General features: G+C 32.2%; 1 protein-coding gene across 1 annotated transcript; it reads left to right on the forward strand.

The window, feature by feature from the left end:
* Nucleotides 1–1,410: 1,410 nt before the first annotated feature.
* On the forward strand, nucleotides 1,411–22,870 carry LOC145335499 (organic cation transporter protein-like). The gene is made up of 24 exons (XM_080181282.1): nucleotides 1,411–1,477; nucleotides 3,370–3,478; nucleotides 4,368–4,437; nucleotides 4,593–4,655; nucleotides 5,270–5,330; nucleotides 5,799–5,896; nucleotides 6,285–6,377; nucleotides 6,862–6,915; nucleotides 7,135–7,193; nucleotides 10,665–10,729; nucleotides 12,062–12,188; nucleotides 13,160–13,247; nucleotides 13,814–13,865; nucleotides 14,764–14,810; nucleotides 15,319–15,397; nucleotides 15,740–15,825; nucleotides 16,264–16,348; nucleotides 16,682–16,750; nucleotides 17,440–17,531; nucleotides 18,812–18,847; nucleotides 19,319–19,393; nucleotides 20,023–20,112; nucleotides 20,932–20,998; nucleotides 22,310–22,870. The coding sequence occupies exons 1-24, from the start codon at nucleotides 1,445–1,447 to the stop codon at nucleotides 22,352–22,354; spliced, it is 1,743 nt and encodes a 580-aa protein (XP_080037408.1). The 5' UTR covers nucleotides 1,411–1,444; the 3' UTR covers nucleotides 22,355–22,870.
* Nucleotides 22,871–23,787: the final 917 nt, after the last annotated feature.

Genomic DNA, 23,787 nt, shown 5'->3' on the forward strand with positions numbered 1-23,787 from the left:
CTTTTTTCTTGGGGTGGGGGATTTCTCTTAGGGGGGCACCCTCTCCTAAAAAAGTTATAAACCTTCCAAGGACATATGAGAAGATCGCTGCAAAGGATAAACAGATCGGTTCAGCGGTTAGCGATATCCTTCGGTTAAGGCAGACAAACATCCTGTTACTTTTATACAATAATTGTGCAAAGCTTTAAAAAAGTACAAACTTAAAATATTTTTTTTTAATTTCTTGTAATTTATCATTATTATTAGCTTATTAATTGATATGTCAATTAATAAGATTTATAAAAAAAATATTAAATGTTTTCAAATTTAATAATGTGTTTAAAATTTTAAATTGATTATTAAATAGAATGGCGGTTTCTATCAAATTGTATTTAGTCCAAGGTAGAGAGGGGACAATGTGCTGTTTAATACACTGGTCCCCAAAGTTTTATAAGAACCAATTTTTATTCTTTTGGGACTTTGGAGAATTTTGATTGGTTGATTTATTAAGTTGAGTGTTCAAACTTATGACCACTAATCTTAATCTTAGGGATTGATATTAATTTTTAGCAACTCTATATTCGTTACCAGATAGTCCATATGTCCATTTTAAACAAGTCGAAGTTTACCTCTTTGACAAAAATTTTATGTATGATATATTTTTTTATTTATTTGATTTTTGGAATAATGATTACTGGGACAATAAGGTACAATATTAGATCATCCAATTGGTACCATGCAGCTAGTGTTCTAAAATAAGTAAATACTAGCATCTAGAGGCTCCTTATTCAAAGGATAGGCACAAAAATAGCCTAAGGCCGTACCAAGACTTGAATTTAAAAATAAAATAGCCTAAAACCATCCCAAAATCTATGTCAAGCTTTACTAAAACAGAGAACTCCTCTGATTCAGTAGTTATCGATATATTAAGCTACAGACTAAACCTACTACTTTATATGATTACTAGTTTATGACGTTATTGTAGCATGGGTAATAGGTGAATACATAACAACATCCTTTATATTCATATCAATATTGTATATTTTTATAGTGTCTTATCACAATTCCCCCTATAAAATATCATTATCGCTTATCATCATATACAATATACATTATCATAATTTTTATTTTGAACCAGTAGTAATCGTAATCTACAGGTAATAACTTTTCATAAGAGTTGTATTTCTATAAATAACATTTAGGACATTGTTCAAACTTTTCAACCAATAATATGAATCTACAAATGTTGTTATTTAACCACGTTATCTTATTCGTTGGCCCACAATTTTTAAACTTATTCAATTTTGATTTGTTGGTTTCTAACTAGAAGTGTCTAGACAATTTAACCAATAATATTAAGATGATCATTTATTTATCATCCATTGTCTTATCCCTTAAGATCACTGAGAAAACGTGGATAAAATTACTTTTAATTTTCAGAATATATGGAAAATAATTGTTTAAAATGTCAGAATCACGCAAATTGGACTATGAAGAGGTAAGTTTGTCTTTTTTAGTAGCGTAGCCTTGCTACTTGACAATTAGGTCATGGCCGTACGTCAATCATTGTAATATTGGAGTATGAGGAGGTAAGTTTGTCTTTTTAGTAGTAGCCTAGCTAGCTATTTTACAATTAGGTTATGGTCATACGTCCATTATTGTAAAATTTATCTTTAAGAGGCATGTTTGTCTTTTTAGACGTAGCGTAGCCAATTTACAATTAGGGTATGGCCATACGTCCATAATTGTTAAACTGTAATATGAAGAGGTAAATTTGTACTTTTTTTTGAAGCGTAACTACTTTATAATAATGGTATGGTTATACGTCTTTCATCGTTCCAAAAGACAACCAACCCTTTGAATTCAAAAACCCTTACTGTACATTGCTTTGAGTTGGATCAGTTTTGGGCTAAGGCATTCCATCTATTATTAATATTAATGAATATCTGACACACCAGCAGCAGGAACTATTTTAAACGTCTTTAGTAGGTATAACGTTCACCTTAACCGAGATTCGAACCCGACAGCATATTAAAGTTATATATGCTATATTATTTGTATTATTTTATATTTTTTAAATCTTCCCATAAACAAGAAAATGTTCATCCTTTAATCAGATGTACATAAAATCAGAGATTTACAGGGATAATACAACAGCCCCAATGTTGATAAACAAAATTACCTCTTCCGTAGATTATAATTAGTGGTTGAGTTGAAACGTTCGAAGACTTAACTTAGTTAACCAACCAATTAAAATTTATTAAAGTTGCCAAAGTTGTTAAGCCAACGAATACGAAAATGTTATTATAAAACTTTGGGGACTAGTGTCTATCTCTGACATAAAATATCATTTATTAAGAAGTTTTCTTACTAAAAATGTATTAAATTAAGTAATTATATGATATTTATGTGTTATATACATCTGTTTACTGTATTAAGTTTCATTTATCAATTTAATATAAAAAACAACATGAATTATGTTCATAAGGGGTGCTGCCACTTTTACCACTAGCAAAAATACAACCACTGTGTTTTTGACAAAAAGTGGGTGTGTTTTTGTCATTTCGTTTTTTGCTGTATTTTGGCAATATTTTTTTATCCACTGTCAAAGTTACACCTTTAATACTATCATATACAAAGTTATACTGTCATTTTCACAATGCATTAACTGTATTTTTGTCATACCTCCTAAAAATGCAGGTGTTAATTTGACAGTAAAACTGTGTTTATGACATCAAATCACTGTGTTTATGACAGTATTATCACTGTATTTTTGCTAGTGGTAAATCTGCCGTGTACCCGTTCATAAGTAGCGCAGCATTAGAAGTTTATGATAGCTTTAATGAAAAAAGAAAAATAAACTATTAATTTAAAATAACAGAAAGTTTTTGAAAATATTGAATGGAATTAATCAATTAAATGAATATGAATGATAAAAATACTAAAAGTCAAAATTAATTCTAAGATAAAGTACTTTAAACGCTGTGAAGTACGGACGGACGGACGGACATACCTTAATCATAAAGAATCTGTACTTCTAACAAAGGAAAAAACAAGGATAATAACATCTGTATGTCATTACACGCAAAAATATAAGTAAACGAATAGAGGAGGCATGATGAGCTATATGTAACTCTCCCTAAAGGGCAGGGACCATGTCCTGATCTTATATTGGGTCATTGGAATCAGCTGATAGCCCCGGAAATATAAACACAGCCGAGTCCATGCAAAAGAACAAAAAGAAAATTGCTAGCAGACGTGAAGGGTCTCTGCCACTAGGGGCAAGTAGTTGTCTGGATCATACATCTATACTAATACATTTATTATTACAATATCAAAATTACAAAGAGAAAAATACTAATGCAGATATATTATAGATTTATATTACAGGTTATGGAATATATCGGAAAGTTCGGCAAATACCAGCGTCGAGTCTTCTTTTGGCTGTGGCTGCTAGCCGCCGCCGGCGGTTTGGCGGTTGTTGTGTTCTCTTTCACAGGTTTGGACTTATCTTTTACTGAACCCCAAGATAGGAGAGGACATTGGACTGTAAATTATACTGGTACCCAAAGTTTTATGAGCAGCTTCTGTTATTGTTTGGCTTGAAATCGTTGGGGATTATTATTATTAGAAATAATGCTACTCTACAGATGGGGTAATTTTGGAATTATAATTGGAATGGTACATCAATTTATCGTTTATTGTCTTATCTGTTAGTATCAATAGTCATATTTGCCCTTATAATTAAGTAAAATTTTACGTATCTTAGCCGTTTTGATTGAGTTTTTAATTTTGATTAACAGTTGTTCTACAGGATTAGTACTTTTGTATAGATTGCTTGCTTCTAATTTCAAGTTGTCCTAAAAATTTATAATTTTTAAAAGCGAAGCTTTTCTATAATTAGGGTCGGTCCGTCTGTAAAGGATAGCGTTTTTCGTTAAAATAGGCATGTGTGAATTGTTCTATCGATTTCAAACTTTGCATGGTGATTCCTTTGGTAGTTAGGTACGATTTAGAAAGCGTAGCAACTCTATAATCATTATCAGAATGTCCGTACGTCCATTTTAAATATGTCGATTTTTTTTACTTTTTTAACAACAAATTTTCATGTGATCTATTCATCCGATTGATCTGATTTTTGGTATATTAATTCCTGGGGCAACAAAGTATAATGTTATAAGCGAAGCAACTCTATAATCAAGTTCTTCAAATGTAAGTATGTTCATAAACATTATCCTGTATCCAGCAGTTTTCCAACAAATTTACTTACAAATTATACATTTATATTTTGATTATTCAGTTCTGACACTTTACAAATGTTAATGTCTGTTTGTCCTACCGTTTCAGTGCTTCGCTTTTATGGATGTTGTCATCCTTGTTATTTTTAGCCTTTATACCAAAGCACCGAGTACGAACAGAATGTGACGAAGGGGACTCTTACTTCTTGGAGGATGGAAGGTAATACATATTTTAGTAATTTCCCTCAAAATTCCCAGTCGAGCACAGAATCCCCTCGCTCCAACCCTTATTTTCAAGCTATTACTAAAATCACTAAAATATGTTCATTATTAAAAGCCTAGCAACTGTATAAAATGATTATTCTTTTTATTTAGTCTACCAGAATGGATAAAACCCTTGGAAGGAGACGATTTTGCCCTCATGGATAAGGATTGTAGGTAAATAAACCTTGCTAGAAGCGAAGCTACTCTACAATGCCAAATGTACGCGTGTCCGACCGCTTGGAACGTTTTGGTGGGAAACTTGATAAGTGGCGAAGCTACTCTATAATTCTAAATATCGTTTGGAACATTTTGGAAAACATAAGTTTCTCATCTCACATTTAAGATTTTTCGAGAAGATTCTCCATAGAAATCTTCAAATATTATACATATTACTTGGTCCAAAAGCCATTTATAAATATCCATATAAAAGGATTTAGTGATTTTTCATTTATTCTTATCTTCTCGTTCTCTCCCACTTTGTCCTTTTGTCCATACAGGCTTTATGTTTATGGATGTTGTAATTAGTAAAGTAAATTTTTGACAAGCAACTAAACCCAATTTTGCCCTGTTTAACTAAGAAATGCTATATTGGCATCAAATTGAAATACTTTAAGGTATCAAGATATGAAGGAAAAAGTGGGATGTCTATATTTGTAGTTACGAAGCTACTCTATAATTCACTTTGTATGTCCGTCCGTAAGGCTATTAGGGAAATGTGAATTTCTCGGCTGCAATTGAAGATAGAGTCTTCTGAGATAAGGTACAAATTAATCTATTATATTTTTAAGGATTCCTGAAATAACTAGGGATGAGAGTGGAAAATGCATCAGAGCCACTTATACAAATACGGTAGGAAAAGTGTTTTTTTTTATTTAGCGAAATGTCTGTCTTTCTGTCCGTACGTCTGAAAGAAAATGAATAAGGAAACATAATATTTCTCGGATGCTGTTCCAGATGGAAGGCTCAATTTCTTTTATTAAATTCTCTGTACTTATGAGCAACCAGTATATAATTTACTTTGTCTACCGATACCTCAGTCATGCTACAAAAGACGATTGCATTTTTATGGACAGGGTTTAGTGATTTTTACTGTTTAGTTTATATTTGCTTAAATATGTTGCTGTGATTGGGGAGGTAAGAAATGAAAAACGAAAGCTAAGTGGGCTTGTAAGGGTTATGAAATTAAGAAAACTTAATTCACTGCCCTAAAATTAGAATAGGCCTTCTAACAACAATACATACAGAACAACTGAAATGTACACTTATAGAGTAGCTTCGCTACTAAAAATGCTACCTTACACATGTATTTTTTTGCAGAGTAAAGAGTTGGATTCAGATTCCCTGTCTGAGTTAATATTTGATGATGGAATTATGACCTCCTCACTGGTACAGACATATTCCTTTCTTTGTGGAAGGTAGGGATGAGTTTTTTTGCAAAAATATATATTTTTGAGGTCATGAAAAAATAAATCAATATATAAGAGTAACAGGATGTTTGTATGTTTGTGTGTATCTTGCTAACTGATGAAGCAATAAGGTTCTTATTTACTTTCAACCTCTTATAGGTCCAGTAAAAGATTTTGGGGCAGGGTACCCTCACCCTCCTATTAGAGATCGCCGCTTGAACAAAATAACGCCCGAACAAAATTTTTTCTTTTCTTATGATACTAAAATAAGCCCCCTCCCTCATTCCCTCATCTCTCTAAAGGCCGAAAGTAATTGAAAAGAAATTTTGAAAACTTGCTTTTTAAAATCAAATATTTGATCAAAAATCATTATAAATGTAAATAATATTTGTTTTAGAGCTGATTTAAGAACATTGTACAATTTGATCTACATGTTTGGTATGCTCTTTGGATCTTATTTTATGGGATTCATTTCTGATACTTATGGAAGGTAACATACTCTTTGCATGATGTAGACTCTTTGTAACTTTTAATACGACAGTACTCTTTGGACACTAAAGGAGCAGGGACGTAAAAACAGATTGCAAAGGATAGTCCAGAAGAGAAGTGGGGAATGATATTATTTATTACTACATATCTTTTATGCCTGGTTATTTTATTACAGATTTTTAAATATATTTTGTTTTTACGTATAAGAAGCATAAAACTGCAGTTTTCTTCACAATTACAACTAAGATCTAAAATTAAATAAAAAAGCATGCTCTACTCCAAAAGTTAAAGATTTCCAGCCTTCTTCTATAACAAAATATGGTAAGTACAAAACCAAGGACCTTTTTTATATGTCCATGCTCCTTATTTGATTTTACTAAAAAAGTTAACTATTTTTATGTTTCTAAAATAGTTTCTTTGTAAAATTTTGATTCTTCATTAGATTTTTATAAAAAAAATAACAATATTTTTATATGATTTTTTAGAAAAACAGCTTTGATGTTGGCTATTGTGCTGGTATCTGTATCTGGTGCCCTTGGGTAAGAACTTTGATCAAATTAAGATTTTATTTTTTAGTTGATTTTTATAAGGTTTTAGTTTTTAAAACTGTATTTCAAAAATTAGGAATAAACAGTTTAGCTTCAGGGCAGTTTTTAGTCCCTTGCTTGCAAGAAATAGTCATCCTCCCCCCTATAACCAGCAAATCAGTGCTTACTAGTTACTGAGGTGAAAACGCCCTAAGATTTGTTCTTTTTCAGGGCTGTTTGTATTGGTCCCGGTGGCCAAGAAGGATATGGATTCCTAAGATTTATTACAGGTAATTTTAAGCATAATGGACATATAGACCAAAAGAGGTATTAAAAGAGTATATTCGTGGAAATGGTGTATTTGTTCAAAGTGCCTAGTTAAGCACTAACCCCCCCCCCCCCACCCCCCACTATGTTAATTTTTTTTTAAAGGTGGGGAGAAGGAATAATTCTTTTGTTTGTTTATTACTTAAGGTTAGGCTATATTGGGTACTTTTAGTCTTGCAGGGGTTAGGCATAGGAAAAAAATCCTCCCCTCGCCCTCCTCATTTTTAATTTATTTCCAAAATAAGGAGAGAAGTCATTGCTCGATAGGCATTTTGAGTGAAAGTACTGGCTTTCATAAAGAATAAGAAAAAACGACTGCACATGTTCCATGAGAAGCCATATCAAAAGTTTTACATCAATACGACAACAACATCAAGTAAAAATTGAATGGAAACATTATCAGTATTGACGTATTTACATTTATCCTTAAAAACATCATGTAAAAAAAAATATTTTTTTCTTTCATTAAATTTTTATTAAAAATTCCTAGATTTGTTTGAATGTTTCTGTTACTATGCAGCATTTGGGCTTATTGGATCAAGAAAACGAAGTAGCGGGTTTCATCATGTTTTCACAATAGCTTTTGATAGGTTAGGTTAGGTAAATGTTAATGATTGCCCCGCAGGGTTAGGAAATAGGCCCCGCAGGGGCTAGAAATAGGAGAAAAGCTATTGTTAAAATCAAACCTGCTACTTCGTTTTCTTTCCATGATCCGATTGAATTTTAGATATTAAAAAACAAGTTGAAAAAGGATAATTGTTTATTATGTAATCTTAATCAAAATTTCAGTGATTACCCAAATAAAATCCACTTTTCAATTATATGCAAAGAAATATAATCTGGACTTAATTCAATCGATTTAAAGTTCAATAACGGTAGACAATATTATCCATTATTTGCAGAAAAGTTTGGACAATACTTGTTTTGAACCAATCAATCAAAATTTAAAATAAAAGATTTTAAGCCAACGAATAAAAACTACAGCTGAAAACACGTACAGGTTTCGTGATTTTTTTTCGAATTAATTACGTTTTTGGTATGAGCTGTAACAGATCTGACAATTATAAATATGAACAGAAAAAGTAGTTAGTATTTTTTTAATTTGCGAAGACTGAGGCGGGTTCTTAAAAAAATCAATCATCGCTATGGTATCCAGATAAAAAAAAAAATTTGCACAAATTTATCAATACATAAAGTGTTCTAAAATCATAGAAGGGTTATTAACATATGATTTTATTTACTTCTGTAGATTTTTTTATATTATTTTAGGGGATTTTTTACAAAAACGTTTTTAGTGATCCGGCTACCATCATAGCCAATTCAGCGACCCTTATTTTCAGAATCCACCTCTCATTTATCTTTCATTTATATATCCCTGTTATCAAATATATATTGCAACCAACGGAAGTAGAATTCCTATTTATTTACTACGGTTAACGCCCGTAAATTTTACACAACCCTCAAATCAATGTGTTGGTCAAAAAGTATATTGCTTTCACCACTATATTTTATTGAGGCTTCAAAACTTTGGGTACTTTAATTAAATTTTGAATAGTTAGTTTCTACTTTAAAAGTCCAATCTTATCAAAAATTAGTTTTGATCTTTAGAAATGTAATTGATGGGCTTTTTTCAATTTATCGTTCATTGTCTTATCCCTTTAGATCCCTGAAGTGAATGTACTCCAAAATAAATGTTACCAAAATGAATTAGTTTAGATTTGAGTGTGTAATTTTGCAGAATAATAAGATCTCTGAAACTGTCGAGCTAATCAAACATAATAATATTCATAAATCTTAAAATTTTAATTTTCTGATTACATTTTTATCCTCATGTAAACTAGCGAGTCGTATTTTTAATTACATCTAAATCTAAACATAAATACTGACCAAAGATTAATATTAGATCATTGCGCACTTTTTAAAATTATTGTAGCTGCTCTAAAAGTAATGTTTTTTTGGGGTGAATGATTAGCTAGTTCTTGTACTTTACAACCAAAAAATCTAATCTAAACGTCTTGAAACCCAGGAATCCAAAGAGATTAAGCAATGGACGATAAATGGATGTACTTTTTCAATGATAATAAATTAAATTATCAAAGGTGTAGAACTAACCTATCCCCTATAGCTTTGTTCTTAAACATATTTATGTACATAGTCATATTAGATTACTCAATAAATGTACTTTGTGAAATCCAAAATTTTTATTAAATTTTAAAGTTACTCATGAATATTATCAACCTTGTCGGTTTAAATTAAAACATTAATAATTAAAGCTAGATGTCAAAATGATATGAATTTTAATGAATACTTTGTTTTTTTTAATTTTAATTTCATGAATGCCTTTTGCCCAGCTCATATCAGCAATGAAATCAATTCGGGGGGAAATCACGAAACCTATACGTGATTTTCAGCTGTCGTTGGGGGGGGGGGGGGGACACTTAGTAAAATTGACGTCTGTTTTATCTGCTCCAAAATATTATTTTAGATTCATTTCGCTTGTTAGCTATACCTTATTTCTGTTTTTTTGCCATTTGAACACTATTTAGTTACAATTTGAATGGTGAAACCTTTGCTGCTATTAAATATAGATTAAGGTGGGTTGATTTCCAACTTTTTTGGAATTTCATATTTTTTCATATTGGCAAGGGTTACTGGGCCAATATAAAACCCTGTGAAATTTGAAAGAGGTTTTTTAATCAAAAAACAACGGGCGCGCGGGGGTTATAAAATGTGCCCGCCCCCTTATAAAACCAAAAATTGAAATTCCTTCAAACAAAGGCATGTTGCATATCAAAATGACCGCATTGAAATGCTGATTACAGATCTGAAAACCGCTTTGAAAAATATTTATTCAGTCTGCAATGATTTTCAAATAACCTACCAAAATGAACAATTTTGACTAAATCAGCCTTTTAGGTACTTAATGAGCTCTTATTCGAACCAGGAGCAATATTTTTCAAAACGGTTTTCAGATTCATAATCAGCATTTCAATACGGTCATTTTGATATGCAACATGCCTGTGTTTAAAGGAATTTCAATTTTTGGTTTATAAGGGGGTAGGCACTTTTTATACCCCCCGTGCGCCCGTTGTTTTTGGATTAAAAAACCTGTTTCAAGTTTCACAGTCTGTCCATCACGCAATTGAGCAAAAAAAGATTTATTTGGGAGTTATTCGAAGTTTAGATACTGTTAGTTTGTATCCAATAACTCAATATTCAACAAAAGTACCCAAGGTTTTTTATCCAACGAATCAGTAAAGTTGCTTTCAAAGTTTTTGGATACCAACCAGTGTAATTTACAGTCCAATGTTTGTAAATGAGATTTCTTTAGCAGATTTCTCTCTCTTTTGTCTGTTTGGCTTTCGTTTGTATTTCAATAAAATTCGTGAAGTACTTTGCTGCCTATGGAAATTATCATTCTTGTTTTTATTAAGGTGTTGGAGGCATCGGCTGTTTCATGGTTTGTTTTGTCCTTGCTGTGGAGCATGTCGGATCTAAGGTTTGATAGATAGATAGATAGATAGATAGATAGATAGATAGATAGATAGATAGATAGATAGATAGATAGATAGATAGATAGATAGATAGATAGATAGATAGATAGATAGATAGATAGATAGATAGATAGATAGATAGATAGATAGATAGATAGATAGATAGATAGATAGATAGATAGATAGATAGATAGATAGATAGATAGATAGATAGATAGATAGATAGACAGACAGATAGATAGATAGATAGATAGATAGATAGATAGAATTTCCTTTTATATTTTCATTGAAGGATGATATTCAAGTCTGTCTATCAAAATTTCTTTATATAATTCAAATTTAGTGATGCTTCGATATTTGCCAAAATCTAAAATAAAAACATATAGCTCCTAAAAATATTTGCTTGAACTAAGGATCTTAAGGAATAAGACAAAGGCCAATAAATCTCCAATGATGATACAAAATTACCCCTTTTAGTGATTAAAATTAGTAGTCGAAACGTTTGAACACTCAACTTAATGAAACAACCAATAAAAAAATCAATAAAGTCCCCATAGTTGTTGAGCTAACGAATAAAAAAACATTTGGGACTAGTGTAATAAACAGTTCATTGTCCCCTTTTTTCCTGGCCAAAATTTTAAAATCAAAATGTATAACTATTGAATAAATTTGTTCTAACTCTAGTTTTTAATTAAAGTGCATAAAAAATCTATCATCCTGTTGTTTTCTTGATTTTAAATACAATAGAATTATAACAGTAGATGGACTGTTACCAGTTATCAGTTATCTAGACGGAGCCCAATCTGCACCACTTTTGTACCACTTTTAATTCCGGTGACGTCATAAAAATGAGGGAGATGAGAGGAGAAGTAGAAAGAAAACCCCTAAAAAGAGATGGAAGAGAATCCCTTATTTTTATGACGCCACAGGAATCAAAAGTGGTGAAAATTGGGCTTCGTCGTTATCTGTCCAGCTAGCAGACAAATATGTTTTCATATATAGCCACATATGATTCATTCCAATAATACGAGTGACGAAATTTGTGCACGAGATAATTTCCTAAAAGCTAGACTAGTAATGGGATGAAATAAAAAATTACTGATATTTCTTACATATTTTAACCAATTATATGGACGGATTGTTGCTTCGTTGTGTTTTATTGGTTCAATTTACTTATTAGGGAGCTAAAACAACTTTATTTGTTTTAAATTTTATATTTATGAAATGTCAACATAAAAAATTTCAAAGATGAAAAATAATAAATAAGAAGCAAAAACTATGAAGGGAAAAAGTCATTCAATAAAAATAAAATTTGTATATACATAAATCTTTTTTAGTACACCATGTTCGTCGGAATTGCCATCGAGATCCCCTTTGCTCTGGGGGAAGCTTTAATCGGTGTTGAGGCCATGATATTCAGAGATTGGAGGGTGCTCCAAGTAGTGGCCTATCTTCCGCTTATAGGTAAGGTTTTAAGCTATTTGAATCTAGTGAAGAAATGATCTCCTTTCTATGAGTTTTTTAAGCTAAAATTTATTTGCTTAATTATATATCGTATTATGGACAGTTTCCTACGGATATAAAAGATTTCATTACTCGTAGAAAATGCCTATAATATTATACGATACATAATTTTCAGAATGGCTGCGAACTGGTTTTAATCCAGCTGATGTTAGTCAGATTCGAAGCCATGCCGGAAAAAAAATTTCTATAATTTTTTTATTGACACAATGAGTTGCAAAGCAAAAATAAATTGTGGATGAAAATATATATTTTCATAAAAAATAAATAAAAGGATCACGAAAGTATGTATTGGTTTTTGTAGTATGACCTACAAGTTAATTATATTTTCAATTAATTTTGAAATAAAAGTAGGAGAAGTATGTGTGCTCGATTAGGCGCTTTTAAGGAGACCGTGCCATCATAACCTTTTCTTTCATTAGCCCATCTAAATCTACATTGAGTACTTATTATGAGTACTACAAAGACTAGAATGAACTAAACATAGAACTAAAACAAATAAACAATAGAAAAAAATTTTAAAAAGCCATATTAAAACACTTTATAGATAACTAAAAAATGTTCATAAACTGTAGCGATCATAATTGCATTATCTGTTACTAAACCTATATAGTAGCCCATGTACATTGTACAATATGTACATAAAGAAAACAATTGTGACTATACACAAGCTATCTGCCTTCAGCCTGCCTTGTCCTCCGCCGCCTTCTCATAATCAGCAACCTGAAAACTAAAATAAGTCATGAGTAAACCTGCAATAGTATTCAAAATACAGTGTAGTGCCATGACTTCCTAGTTATATTTAATTATATATTATTATTTGTAAATGTATATGCTTAATGTAATGTACTTATATATAATTAGTTATTTATAATTAGTGGAATTAATAAATATCATCATCATCATATTTTTAGCCCTTCTTGGCCTGTATTGGGTCCTGCCTGAGTCCACCAGATGGTTGATAGCTAATGGGAAAAATGAACAAGCCAGGAAACAGATTAAGTAAGTACCTTGCCATGGATAAGACATTGAATTATGATAAATTAATATTTATACCCAAATGAGGATAAACAAAATTAACTCTTCCTGTAAACTAAAATTCTTGGTTGAAACGTTTTACACTAATAGTTTTAAACTAACCATGAATCTACGAGTAAGATAAAATGTTTATAGCTTTGGGTACCAGTGTAATTTACAGTCCAATCTCCCCTCCCTCCAATCTGATTTTTAAAAGTTTTTGAGCCTACGAATAAAATAACATGGTTATAAATCTTTGGGTACCGGTGTAATTTACAGCCCAATCTGCCCTCCCTCCCTGAAATAAAAGGAATAGGGTTAGTCCCCCAGCTGATTTTCAAAATGTTAAAAACTTAGATTAGTTTAGGCTTATCTAAAAGTTTCAGGATGTGTGTCTAAAAAGAAGGGTCCCGCTAACCGCTGGACCGATAGGGTTTTCCATTGCAGGGAGCTTTCTAAGTCATGGGGCGGTTCATAACTATTTTTGGGGAAGGGTACCACCACCTCCTTAAAAGAAATGCCCATCTAATACAGATATTATATTTTTTTAGAGATGCTTCAGAGATGAACGGTAGACAGATTCCAGATTATTACTACCAAGAGGTATCATTAAAATTTAAAAAAAGACATTCAAAAAAGCGGTTTATAGGCTAGATGCTGCTTATACCAATACCGAAATCATTCCAAAAAAAATACGAAATCTTTAAGTATTTTCAACTGTCGTTGGTTGTCAACACATTGTAGAATTGACGACCTCTATATCTGCCCACCCAAATATTATTTTAGATTTATTTCGATTGTTGGCTATACCTTATTCCTAGGTTAGACGCTTTTTGAGACGACCTATTTCTGAATTTATCTATATCCAAAAAGCTCCAATATACAACTTACTTGGTCCGTAGGTCTGTCGGCCATGCTACACTATTTATCATCATATATTACGTTTTCTCCCTCTTTTTTTTACCCATGAGCACTCTGAAATCATGTAGTCCAATTTTTAAAAGCGAAGCTTTTCTATAATTAGGGTCGGTCCGTCCGTACGTTCGTCCTTCCGTCCGTCACGGATAGTTTTTTTCGTTAATTTAAGCATTTTAGAATTGTCCTATCGATTTCAAATTTTGCATGGTGATTTTTTTTATAGTTAGGTACGATTTAGAAAGCGTAGCAACTCTATAATTATCACCAAAATGTCCGTACGTCCATTTTAAACATGTTGATTTTTTTACCTTTTTTAACAACAATTTTTTATGTGATCTAATCATCCGATTGATCTGATTTTTGGTATATTGATTTCTGGGACAACAAAGTATAATGTAATAAGCGATACAACTCTATAATCAAGTCCTAAAAATGTAAGTATGTCCATAAACATTATCCTGAATCAACCAGTTTTTCAACAAATTTACTTACAATTTTGCTTCGCTTTTATGGATGTTGTCATCCTTGTTTTGTATAAATTAAATGACGTCAAAAATGTTGTTATAATTTAATTTTTGTCCAGGATGCTGAAAAGACAAAGTTTGTTAACGAAGAAAAGGGAGAAACTCAAGGAATTATTTTCATTTTAAACTTTTATAAATCTTAATTATTAATTAAACTTTATAATGAATAATTAATTATTAAAACACTAAAAAGTAATAATAGCAATATTAATTTATCTACTAGCGATCTATCAAAATATCCATCTATTAATCTATCTATCAATCCATCTATCCATCCCAATCTATTAATCATCTAATAATCCATCCAATAATATACCCAGCAATCCATCTTTATATCCATATTTTTATGTTTCTACAAATCCATCTATCAATACAATGATCAATTCATCTTTCTATCCATTTATCACTCCATCTATTAAAACATATATCCACCAATCCATTTATCACTCAATGTATCAATCAATCCATCTATTAATTCATCTTTTAGTACATCTAACAATACTTCTATTAAGCTATTTATTAAATATTGATTAATCATTTTAATCTTTCCATTAATAAACCAATCTATCAATCAATCTATTTCATTGCTAGTTTAAAAATAAAAAAAAACTGTCAGGGCCAGCTAGAGCTACAATCCTGGACTTGTTTAGATCCAAGCTTATGATCACAAGAACTGTCAACATGGCTTTCCAGGTATAATAATCCTTTGGGGATACGGTGGGTGTTTTTTTTGGGTGGGGGGTAGGGACTATATTATGGAAACCAAATTTACAAGATACTATTCTATTTGGCGTAGTGTTTGAGCTTTTCATTAGACTAATTTAAAGTTATAGATATTAGAAACTCCTGAAATAAACTTGATGTATTTTTTATCAGAGAACAAGGATAATTTTTTAATACCCATATTTCTTTATTTCGGAAAACAACTTACCTTGTATATGAATATACTAGTGGTTACGCCCCTAGAGGCATATACAAGTACACATATACACAGAAAGACATGCTGTTACTTTTACATAAGTATGTCTATTCTAGTGGTTCAGCGTGACAATGTGCTATTATGGTTTGACCTTCGCCTCTTCAGATATTTCAGATGATACCTATGTCAACTTTATACTCATGTAAGTGAATATGATTTTGGGGAATAGATTCTGCGAATGAAGCATAAATGTAGAAAATGCGTACTGGCATGGGAATATTCAGTCTCCTACAAAAGTGGGGCTATTTGATTTGAGCACTTACTATTATAATCTAGATGCATATTGGCCTCAGATATTTCTTATGACACCTATGCCAACGTTACACTCATGTAAGTGTAATATTAATTTTGCGGAATAGATTTTGCGAATGGAACATAAATGTTGAAAATGCGTACAGGCAGAGGAATATTCAGAATTCTATAAAAGTGGGGCTATTTGATTTGAGCACCTACTTAATTTAGATACATATTCTCCTTAGATATTTCAGATGATTCCTAAGTAAACTTTATACTCTTGAAAGTAGAATAGAATGTAAATAAACAAAAGAAATCTGTAGTAGTAATCAATATTATATTATAGATGTTTGATTGAGATACCCAGTTATATTTTCTGTATACTGGTTATGGATATGTGGGGCAGACGTCCAATTTTGTCTTTTTGCCAGGTAAATTTTTTCCCTCACTGTTTTTAATCAAATAGCTTTATTGTCCACCTTTTTTTCCAAAAGTAGCCAAGAACAGATGTTGGATGGATAAAACAAGCAGTGGGATAGACAGAGTAAGTTATAGAGTAGCTTTAAAAAAACATCTTAATGAACAAATTATAGACAATTTCCAGCTAATTTGTGGAAGAAATCTAAAAAGTTCTGTACCTGCAGGGCTACCCTGTACCCATATTAACCTAACCTAACCTGACTTTAAGTGAACAGACAGTCAATGTAAGTCATACCCTAGTTATTAGTAGCTACACTACTTGAAAAATATTATTGTTTTTACAGTTATTGGCTGGAATATGCTGTGTGACTGTTGGCCTACTTATGGAGAGTGAAGGAATTACTGCTTTAAAGGTGATTATTATATTTCATAAGCAGGACAGGGTTATTGTAGGAATCAAATAGAAAAAAATTTGACTTCGATTTTACTGGCAGTAAAATATTTGAGACAGGATTTTTTATTAATGCTTTCAAAAAACAAGGAAAAATCTTTTTGTTTTTTGATTTTTCCAATGCTAATTAGTTTTCTTTAATAGTACAAGGTTGCAAGGGCGTTCAAGCTTTTTTATTTGGGGTTATTTTTTTAACCCCCCCCCCCAAAAAAAAAAAATAACACAGGGGTTAAATTGGCTTGGGGGGTAATTAACCCCCCTGAAATCAGTTGGGAGGGGTAAATAACTCCCCATAATCTAAAAAAATTACCATCGGGGTAAAAATATTTTTCTGGGGGGGGGGGGGGAGTAATTTAATAAAGTAAAAAAGTTCCTACATAATAATAAAGTACTGTTAAATATTTATTAGTATCTCATTACTATAAAAGAAAACACAATAATCAACTTACAAGTTTTGCAAACAGATGAATCAATATGAATCTCCTTTAAAGTGTAGCTTCAAATAGGTCCTGGTAAGGGTTTTAACTGGTTTTGGGGAGGGTACACCACCACCCTGGCAGCCTGCCAAGATAAATTGCACTAGAAAGACTTAATTTGTATAATTCAAAGCTTACTTATTATTGAACATTATTATTCTTGTTATTTTTATAGGTGACCCTGTCGCTCCTTGGAAAGTTTGGTGCCTCAGCTGCTTTTGCTATTGTATATGTGTATACTGCTGAATTATTTCCAACTGTTATCAGGTACAATATACTTACACACTTGAAGATACGCCCCTAGAGGCCTCTATAGACGGAAGGGGGGGGGGGGAATGATAGAGTCGACCATTCACTTTATATTTCATTTTTGATTTAAAGGAAGCCTGCAAGAAATAACATGCTTTAACTGCTGAAAGACTGCCATAAGAAGACCAAATACCCCAAATTTAAAGCCTTAAGCTTCAATAACAAAAAAGTTCTAGGCATTTCAAAATAGCATTTTATGTACAATGGAATTCTTGAAAGATTTCTAATGCTCATAAAAGAAAAAACAATATTAAATTACGTCGCCTAGACACAAAATTATAACCTTATCTTTGTCAGAAACTTAGATTGCCTGTAACTGATTACATTTTTACAATAAAAACAGCACATTTCATAGTCAAAATCTATGAAAAAAATTCGATTTAAATTGCATTTTTAAACAAAAATCTAGCGGAAACAAAAGGGTAAACTAATACAAGCTTAGCTGTGATTGGTTGTTAAGCTGATTCAGCCTTCTGATTGGCTACAGTACATTCGGTACAACGCAAGTAAAACTTATTTTTTTTAATGATTTTGAATATAAAAATGGGTATTTTTATTGTAAAAATATAATTAGTTACTGGAAACCTAAATTTATGACAAAAATAAGCTTATAATTTTGTTTCTAGGCCACGTAGTTTAATTTCAAAGTTTTCAACATGAGCATTGCAATTCTTTCAAAATTTTCATTGTACCCTTTTTCATTTTAAAATGCCTAGAACTTTTTTGTTATAGAAGCTGAAGGCTTCAAATTTGGGGTATTTGCTCTACTTGTGGCAGTCTTTCAGCAGTTAAAGCGTGGTATTTCTTACAGGCTTCCTTTAATATAAAAAGTTTTAAAAATGGTGGTCGGGTTATTTTTTCAGTGGAGATTTCTTTTTTGAGGTTGGAGTCATAAATAGTTATAAACCTTCCCATGGCCTAATAAAAGTTTCACTTTTAAGGAGAACCATATCGGTCTAACGTTTTGCGGACAGAAAGACAGACACACATACTCACATCCTGATACTTTTAAATAAGGATGTTATGAAAAAAGGGATGGATTTTTATGACGTCACATATGACACTTTCCAGTGCTTCAAGATTAGTTTTCATTTTCATTTTTTTTTTAAATAAAATAAAGATTACTGTCCCTATAATTTAGAGTAACCAAAAACAATAGAAATAACAATATTCAAGTGGTGGAAAAGTATGGAAACTTTTTTTCAATGAAACTATTAACTTATTACTTTCATTTTTAGAAATCAAGCTGTTGGCGTTTGTAGCTTAGTTGCAAGGTAAAAGTTTTAATTTCAACCAATTGACAGTCATATAGACTGACAAAAAATTGAGTTATAGAGTATCTACTTGGTCAGGGGAATTTTCACTAGGCATTTATTGGTCCCTTTGTTGTACCGTAGCTGATTCCCCTCTAACTTCTATCTTTCATAACATACGAGAAAATCTTCCCCTTAGATGGATGTACCCTCTACTACACCCCACAAGAATCTACACACCCGATACACCCCCCTAATAGCCAAAGGGATGTCAAAGTAAAAAATACCACAACCCCCTATATTTAATTTGGCTAAAGTGGGGTGTTAAAGTTTTAGGGTGTGCTTCGCTTACCCCCCCCCCCCCCTTCTAGCAAAACCCTCTGCACGCCACTGATGGACATTTAGAAATATTTTGCATTTGCTTCTAATAAACAGGCTGATATAACAGGCATTATAACTACTAATTTAACTACGTTACCTACTAATTTTCAGGATTGGAGGTATGCTTGCACTGGCGCTAGACCTGTTGAAAGAATTCTGGTTACCTGCCCCCGTTTTCATTATGGGGTAAGTTTTTGTCTGTCCTCAGTTAGCCCGTCCGTCTGTCCTTCAGCCTGTCAGTCTTTCTATCTGTCTGTCTTTCTGCCTGTTTGTCTGTCTGTCCATCCGTCTGTTTATCCATCCGTTTATCCGTATCTCCGTCCGTCTGTCCTTCAGTCTGTCTGTCAGTCATTCTATTTGTCTGTATGCCAATCTGGTGTCTGTCTGTCTCTCTGTCTGTTTGTCTGTCTGTCCTCCAGTCTTTCTGTCCATCTAACAGTATGTCTGTCTGTCTGTATTTCTGTTTGTCTGTATGTGTGTATGCCAATCTGTTTGTCCGTCTATCCCTCCGTCCATCTGTCTGTCCGTTCATCAGTCCGAACGTTCGTCCGCCCATCTGTCCTTCAGTCTGTCTGTCTGCCCTCCATCTTATCAGTCTCTCTTTCTGTCTGCATGTCTATTTGCCAATCTTCCTGTCTGTCTGTCTTTCTGTCTGTTTGTCTGTGTATCCATCTGTCTGCCCGTCCGTCTGTCTGTACGTCCGTCTGTAAGTCATGCTACAAAAGAGACATACATAAAAATTTATATTCGTCTCTCTCTCTCTTTTTTTTATATGACCTCAACAGCTGTTTGACTAAATTATGAACTCTCTTTAGTTGTATTGCAACCATAGCTGGACTCTTTGCCCTGCTCTTCCCAGAAACACTAGGACAAAAACTTCCTGAAACCATGGAGGAATCTGCTAGGTAAGTAGCCAATAGGGGGTTGGGCGCCGAATATCCGGCCGGATAACCGGATATTGAATTAGCAAAGGAAGTTAAACTTAAGTCCGTCAATCCGTAATATTAATGATGTGTTACTTATTGCTTATATATAGTACCAAGAATTTAAGAAATAACGCGTGTGAGTGTTTGTTAAGATGGATTTTTAATATAAATTATAATATTTCCGGATATCTGGCCGGATAGTTTCAATATCCTGTATCCTGCCGGATATTGAAAATGGTACAACACTATTGTATACCATGTAATTCTCATAAAACTGGGGCAATAACACTTCTAGTAATCTGCTATGTTAGTAACCTACAGGTGTAAGATAAATAAGAAACGAAAGCAACGAGTTTAATTATTATTTACCATGCTATTATCATAAATCCTTGGGCAAAAAACTTCCTGGAATTGTAGAGGAATTTAAAAGGTTATGGACCAATAGGAGCTTGTTTTTTTTATTAACAACTAGCGGCTATGCTCTTAGAGGTCTCGATCTAGTTTTTAAAAAGAATAATGAAAACAAATTTAAGGGGTTCCTTTTTTTCTAGTTGCGATTTCTCTTAAGGTACCCTCGCCTAACATTGTTTTAAGCTTTCTTAAGACCTATGAGAAGCTACATTGTAAAGAAGAATCATATCGGTTCAGCGAAATGCTACAGTATACACACATACACACACACACACATACACACTCACACACACACACTTTTAATTACTTTATATTAGGATAGAAGCAAAGTAAGTTGAATTATTTAGCCTAAAATTCCAAGAAACCTGTCTGATGGTTTTTTTTCAGAATTGGAAAGGATTCGAACCGCAAGTTCTGTGAATGTACCTGTTTCAATCCTCTGGATATGTTCAAGGTGATTTGTTTAAGCTGTTTTCCAAAAGTAGACACTGTTGGGAGGCCAGATTAAAGAAGTTTATTTTAGTGTTAGGCAAAAATGACTTTGCAATTGTATCAGTAAGTAGGTCTAATAAGACCCTTTGCTAATTTTACAATCCTAAACAAACTAAATTAAATTTTTGAAAAATTTAGGTTTGAAAAATTCAAGTTCAAATTTCATCCCCTAAGAAAAACAAATATTCATACTTTTCAATTCTTTACAACTTTGCTTTTAAGAGGACTTTTTTAAAACCACTCTATATATGATTTATTTAAGGCTGAATTTCCGTAACCTTAGCAAAGCAACTGATAAAAATGGCCACTGATTAACTCCCTTCTGGAGTGGTTTTATGAAGAACTTTATAAAAGCAAACTTGTTCAAAATTTTAAATAAATAATCTTTGCTTTTCTTGTCATGATTTTTCGGTAACTCCTAGGGGATGAAAATTGAACTTAAAATTTATCTCAAAAATTAGATTTAGTTGGATTTTAAAATTAGCAAAGGGTGTGTGTTATTAGACCTACTTTCTGATACAATTGCAAAGTCATTTTTGCCTAACACTTAAATAAACTTTTTCCATCTGGCCTTCCAACAGTGGTAGAGGATATTTGGCTGTAAATGTACAAAGATAACAGCAATCAAGAGTAACATTTAACATGAAAACCCATTCTGTAGATCAAAATTATTTGTGGACAAGATTGTCGACACAATAAAATTTCCCTGAAGTTCCCAAAGTTTATGATCCATATCCAACAAATAAGAGAACGATTTTGTAAAATTTTGGGGATCAGTATAACTAACAATCCGATGTACCATCCCTCTCCTTAAAACTGTTGAAACTTGTGTCAAATAATAATTGATGTTTGATAATTTAAAAAACGAGCATTTTCCAAACTTTTCAACTAATAATTTTAACCAACAGAAAGGGTAATTTTGTTTATCATTATTTGGGATGTACATCCATTTATCGTCAAGATACTAGCGTTTTTTCATACGTTGGTCGTTTTGGTCATAAATAATCATTGGGGATAAATTGTCCATTGTCTTATCCCCAATTAATCAGGGACTAGGGAATGATATTCTGACAAACAATTCTAAAGGAAAATTTCCCCAAAACGCCCTTCCCCTTTTCCTCCCCTTCTTTCCTACCACTCTTTACTTACATTAAACACTTTAAAAGGTTTCGTGATTTTACATGAAAAACTTTATAAGGTTTCGTGATTTTTTTGTAGAATTGATTGTTATAATAGCTACCCCTGCCAATTAATGTTTTAAATCTTTGTTTAGGAGGAGCTTCGAGAGGTAGAACAACCAGAAAAAGGAAAACTCTAATAATTGTGCCTTATTGTAATAGATATCGAATAGTGGATATTGTACCAAGAGAGTTTTTGTCGTTAATTTAGGTTGTCAATATTGTCCTCAATTCAGAATCGGGAAGGGGATGGGGTAAAATCATGAAATTATCCAGCTGGGAGAAACATTTATCAGGCTATGCGAGAATTTCTCACAATATCCCCGTATTCTATATCTATTTTTTTTCTGTTCTTAAGTGTAATGTTTGTCAGCAAAAGTCACAAATCATGAGAAAAATTGTTAAAAATGTAAAAAAAGACTTACGACAATTATTTTAATTCGATTTTATTAGTTGCAAAATTATTGTCAATGATACTGAAAAAAAAGAAATATTTTGATTTCCAAAATATATTTATTGCGCAAGGTTTTGCATGAAATAGTTTTTAAAAATATCTTTTAATCAATTTTGAATTCGTGGCTTTTGCTAACAGGTTCAAATCAAATTTTTTATTATTGTTTGTAACAATCACTATTTTGTATACTTATTGTAAAAGTCTTTGTTTGTTCATTGCGTACTAGCGGCTACGCCCATAGAGGCATCTAGGAGGACTTGAGGGAAAGGGGGGGGGGGAGAGTCCAACCTCCAGTTCTTTCTATTTAAGTTTTATAAAAAAGTAAAAAAAAACTTTTGGGGGGATTATTCCAGGATGATTCGTCAGAGGGAGGGAGGAGATATCCGCCCCCAAAATAGTTTTTAACCCTCGTCTTTAGCTTTATTTTATTTTATCATCTATTCTATTGATATAATGCATTTTCTCGTATTCATTCGAATCCGGTGGATAGGAACCGGTTCTCATCCATACGAAAAAACTATGTCTAGCATCGTATTATAAACGGCTTTCTACGAATATAAAAATGTACAATCATAAGATTAAAACTAGTTTTTTTAGCCCCGAGGTGCCGAATGATTGTACATTTTTATATTCGTAGAAAGCCGTTTATAATACGACGCGAGAAATAACTATTATTGTACAAAATTGTAAAATATACGCGACTTTTGTGATGTGCCTTCACCTTCGCATATTATATCAATTTTTCAAAACATCATGGCGGCTTTTCATAACAAGGATGACAACATCCATTAGTAGCGAAGCTCAAAAAATCATGAAATGGACAATGTGAGTTATAGAGCAGATGTTTAGTTATCATTACAAATAAAGAGAATATGCAAATATCTAAGAAAATCACGAAACCTTAGGAAATACGTGGCCATGTTCTGAGAAGCATGACAGACAGACAGACGGAAAAAAAACAATGTATAGATGCGCCTAGGAAGCTTAACTAAAAATTTCAGCTGTCGTTCTGCATTAGCAATTGAAAAAAATAACATTTCATGTACGACGTTACGGAATACGAATGAACTGACTTATTGACAGACAGACAGACAGACAAAGTGAATTGAAGAGTAGCCT

Source organism: Acartia tonsa, chromosome 13 (genome assembly GCF_053477335.1).
Source record: "Acartia tonsa isolate MP-2025a chromosome 13, ASM5347733v1, whole genome shotgun sequence".
Lineage (NCBI taxonomy): Eukaryota > Metazoa > Arthropoda > Copepoda > Calanoida > Acartiidae > Acartia > Acartia tonsa.

What these genes read in the sequence shown, in the direction of transcription:
- LOC145335499 (XM_080181282.1), top strand. Translation starts at nt 1,445, where the DNA reads ATGTCAGAATCACGCAAATTGGACTATGAAGAG. An exon ending in GCAAATTGGACTATGAAGAG is followed by an intron (nt 1,478 to 3,369) that starts GTAAGTTTGTCT and finishes TTTATATTACAG; the next exon opens with GTTATGGAATATATCGGAAA. An exon ending in CAATTTTGTCTTTTTGCCAG is followed by an intron (nt 16,349 to 16,681) that starts GTAAATTTTTTC and finishes TTGTTTTTACAG; the next exon opens with TTATTGGCTGGAATATGCTG.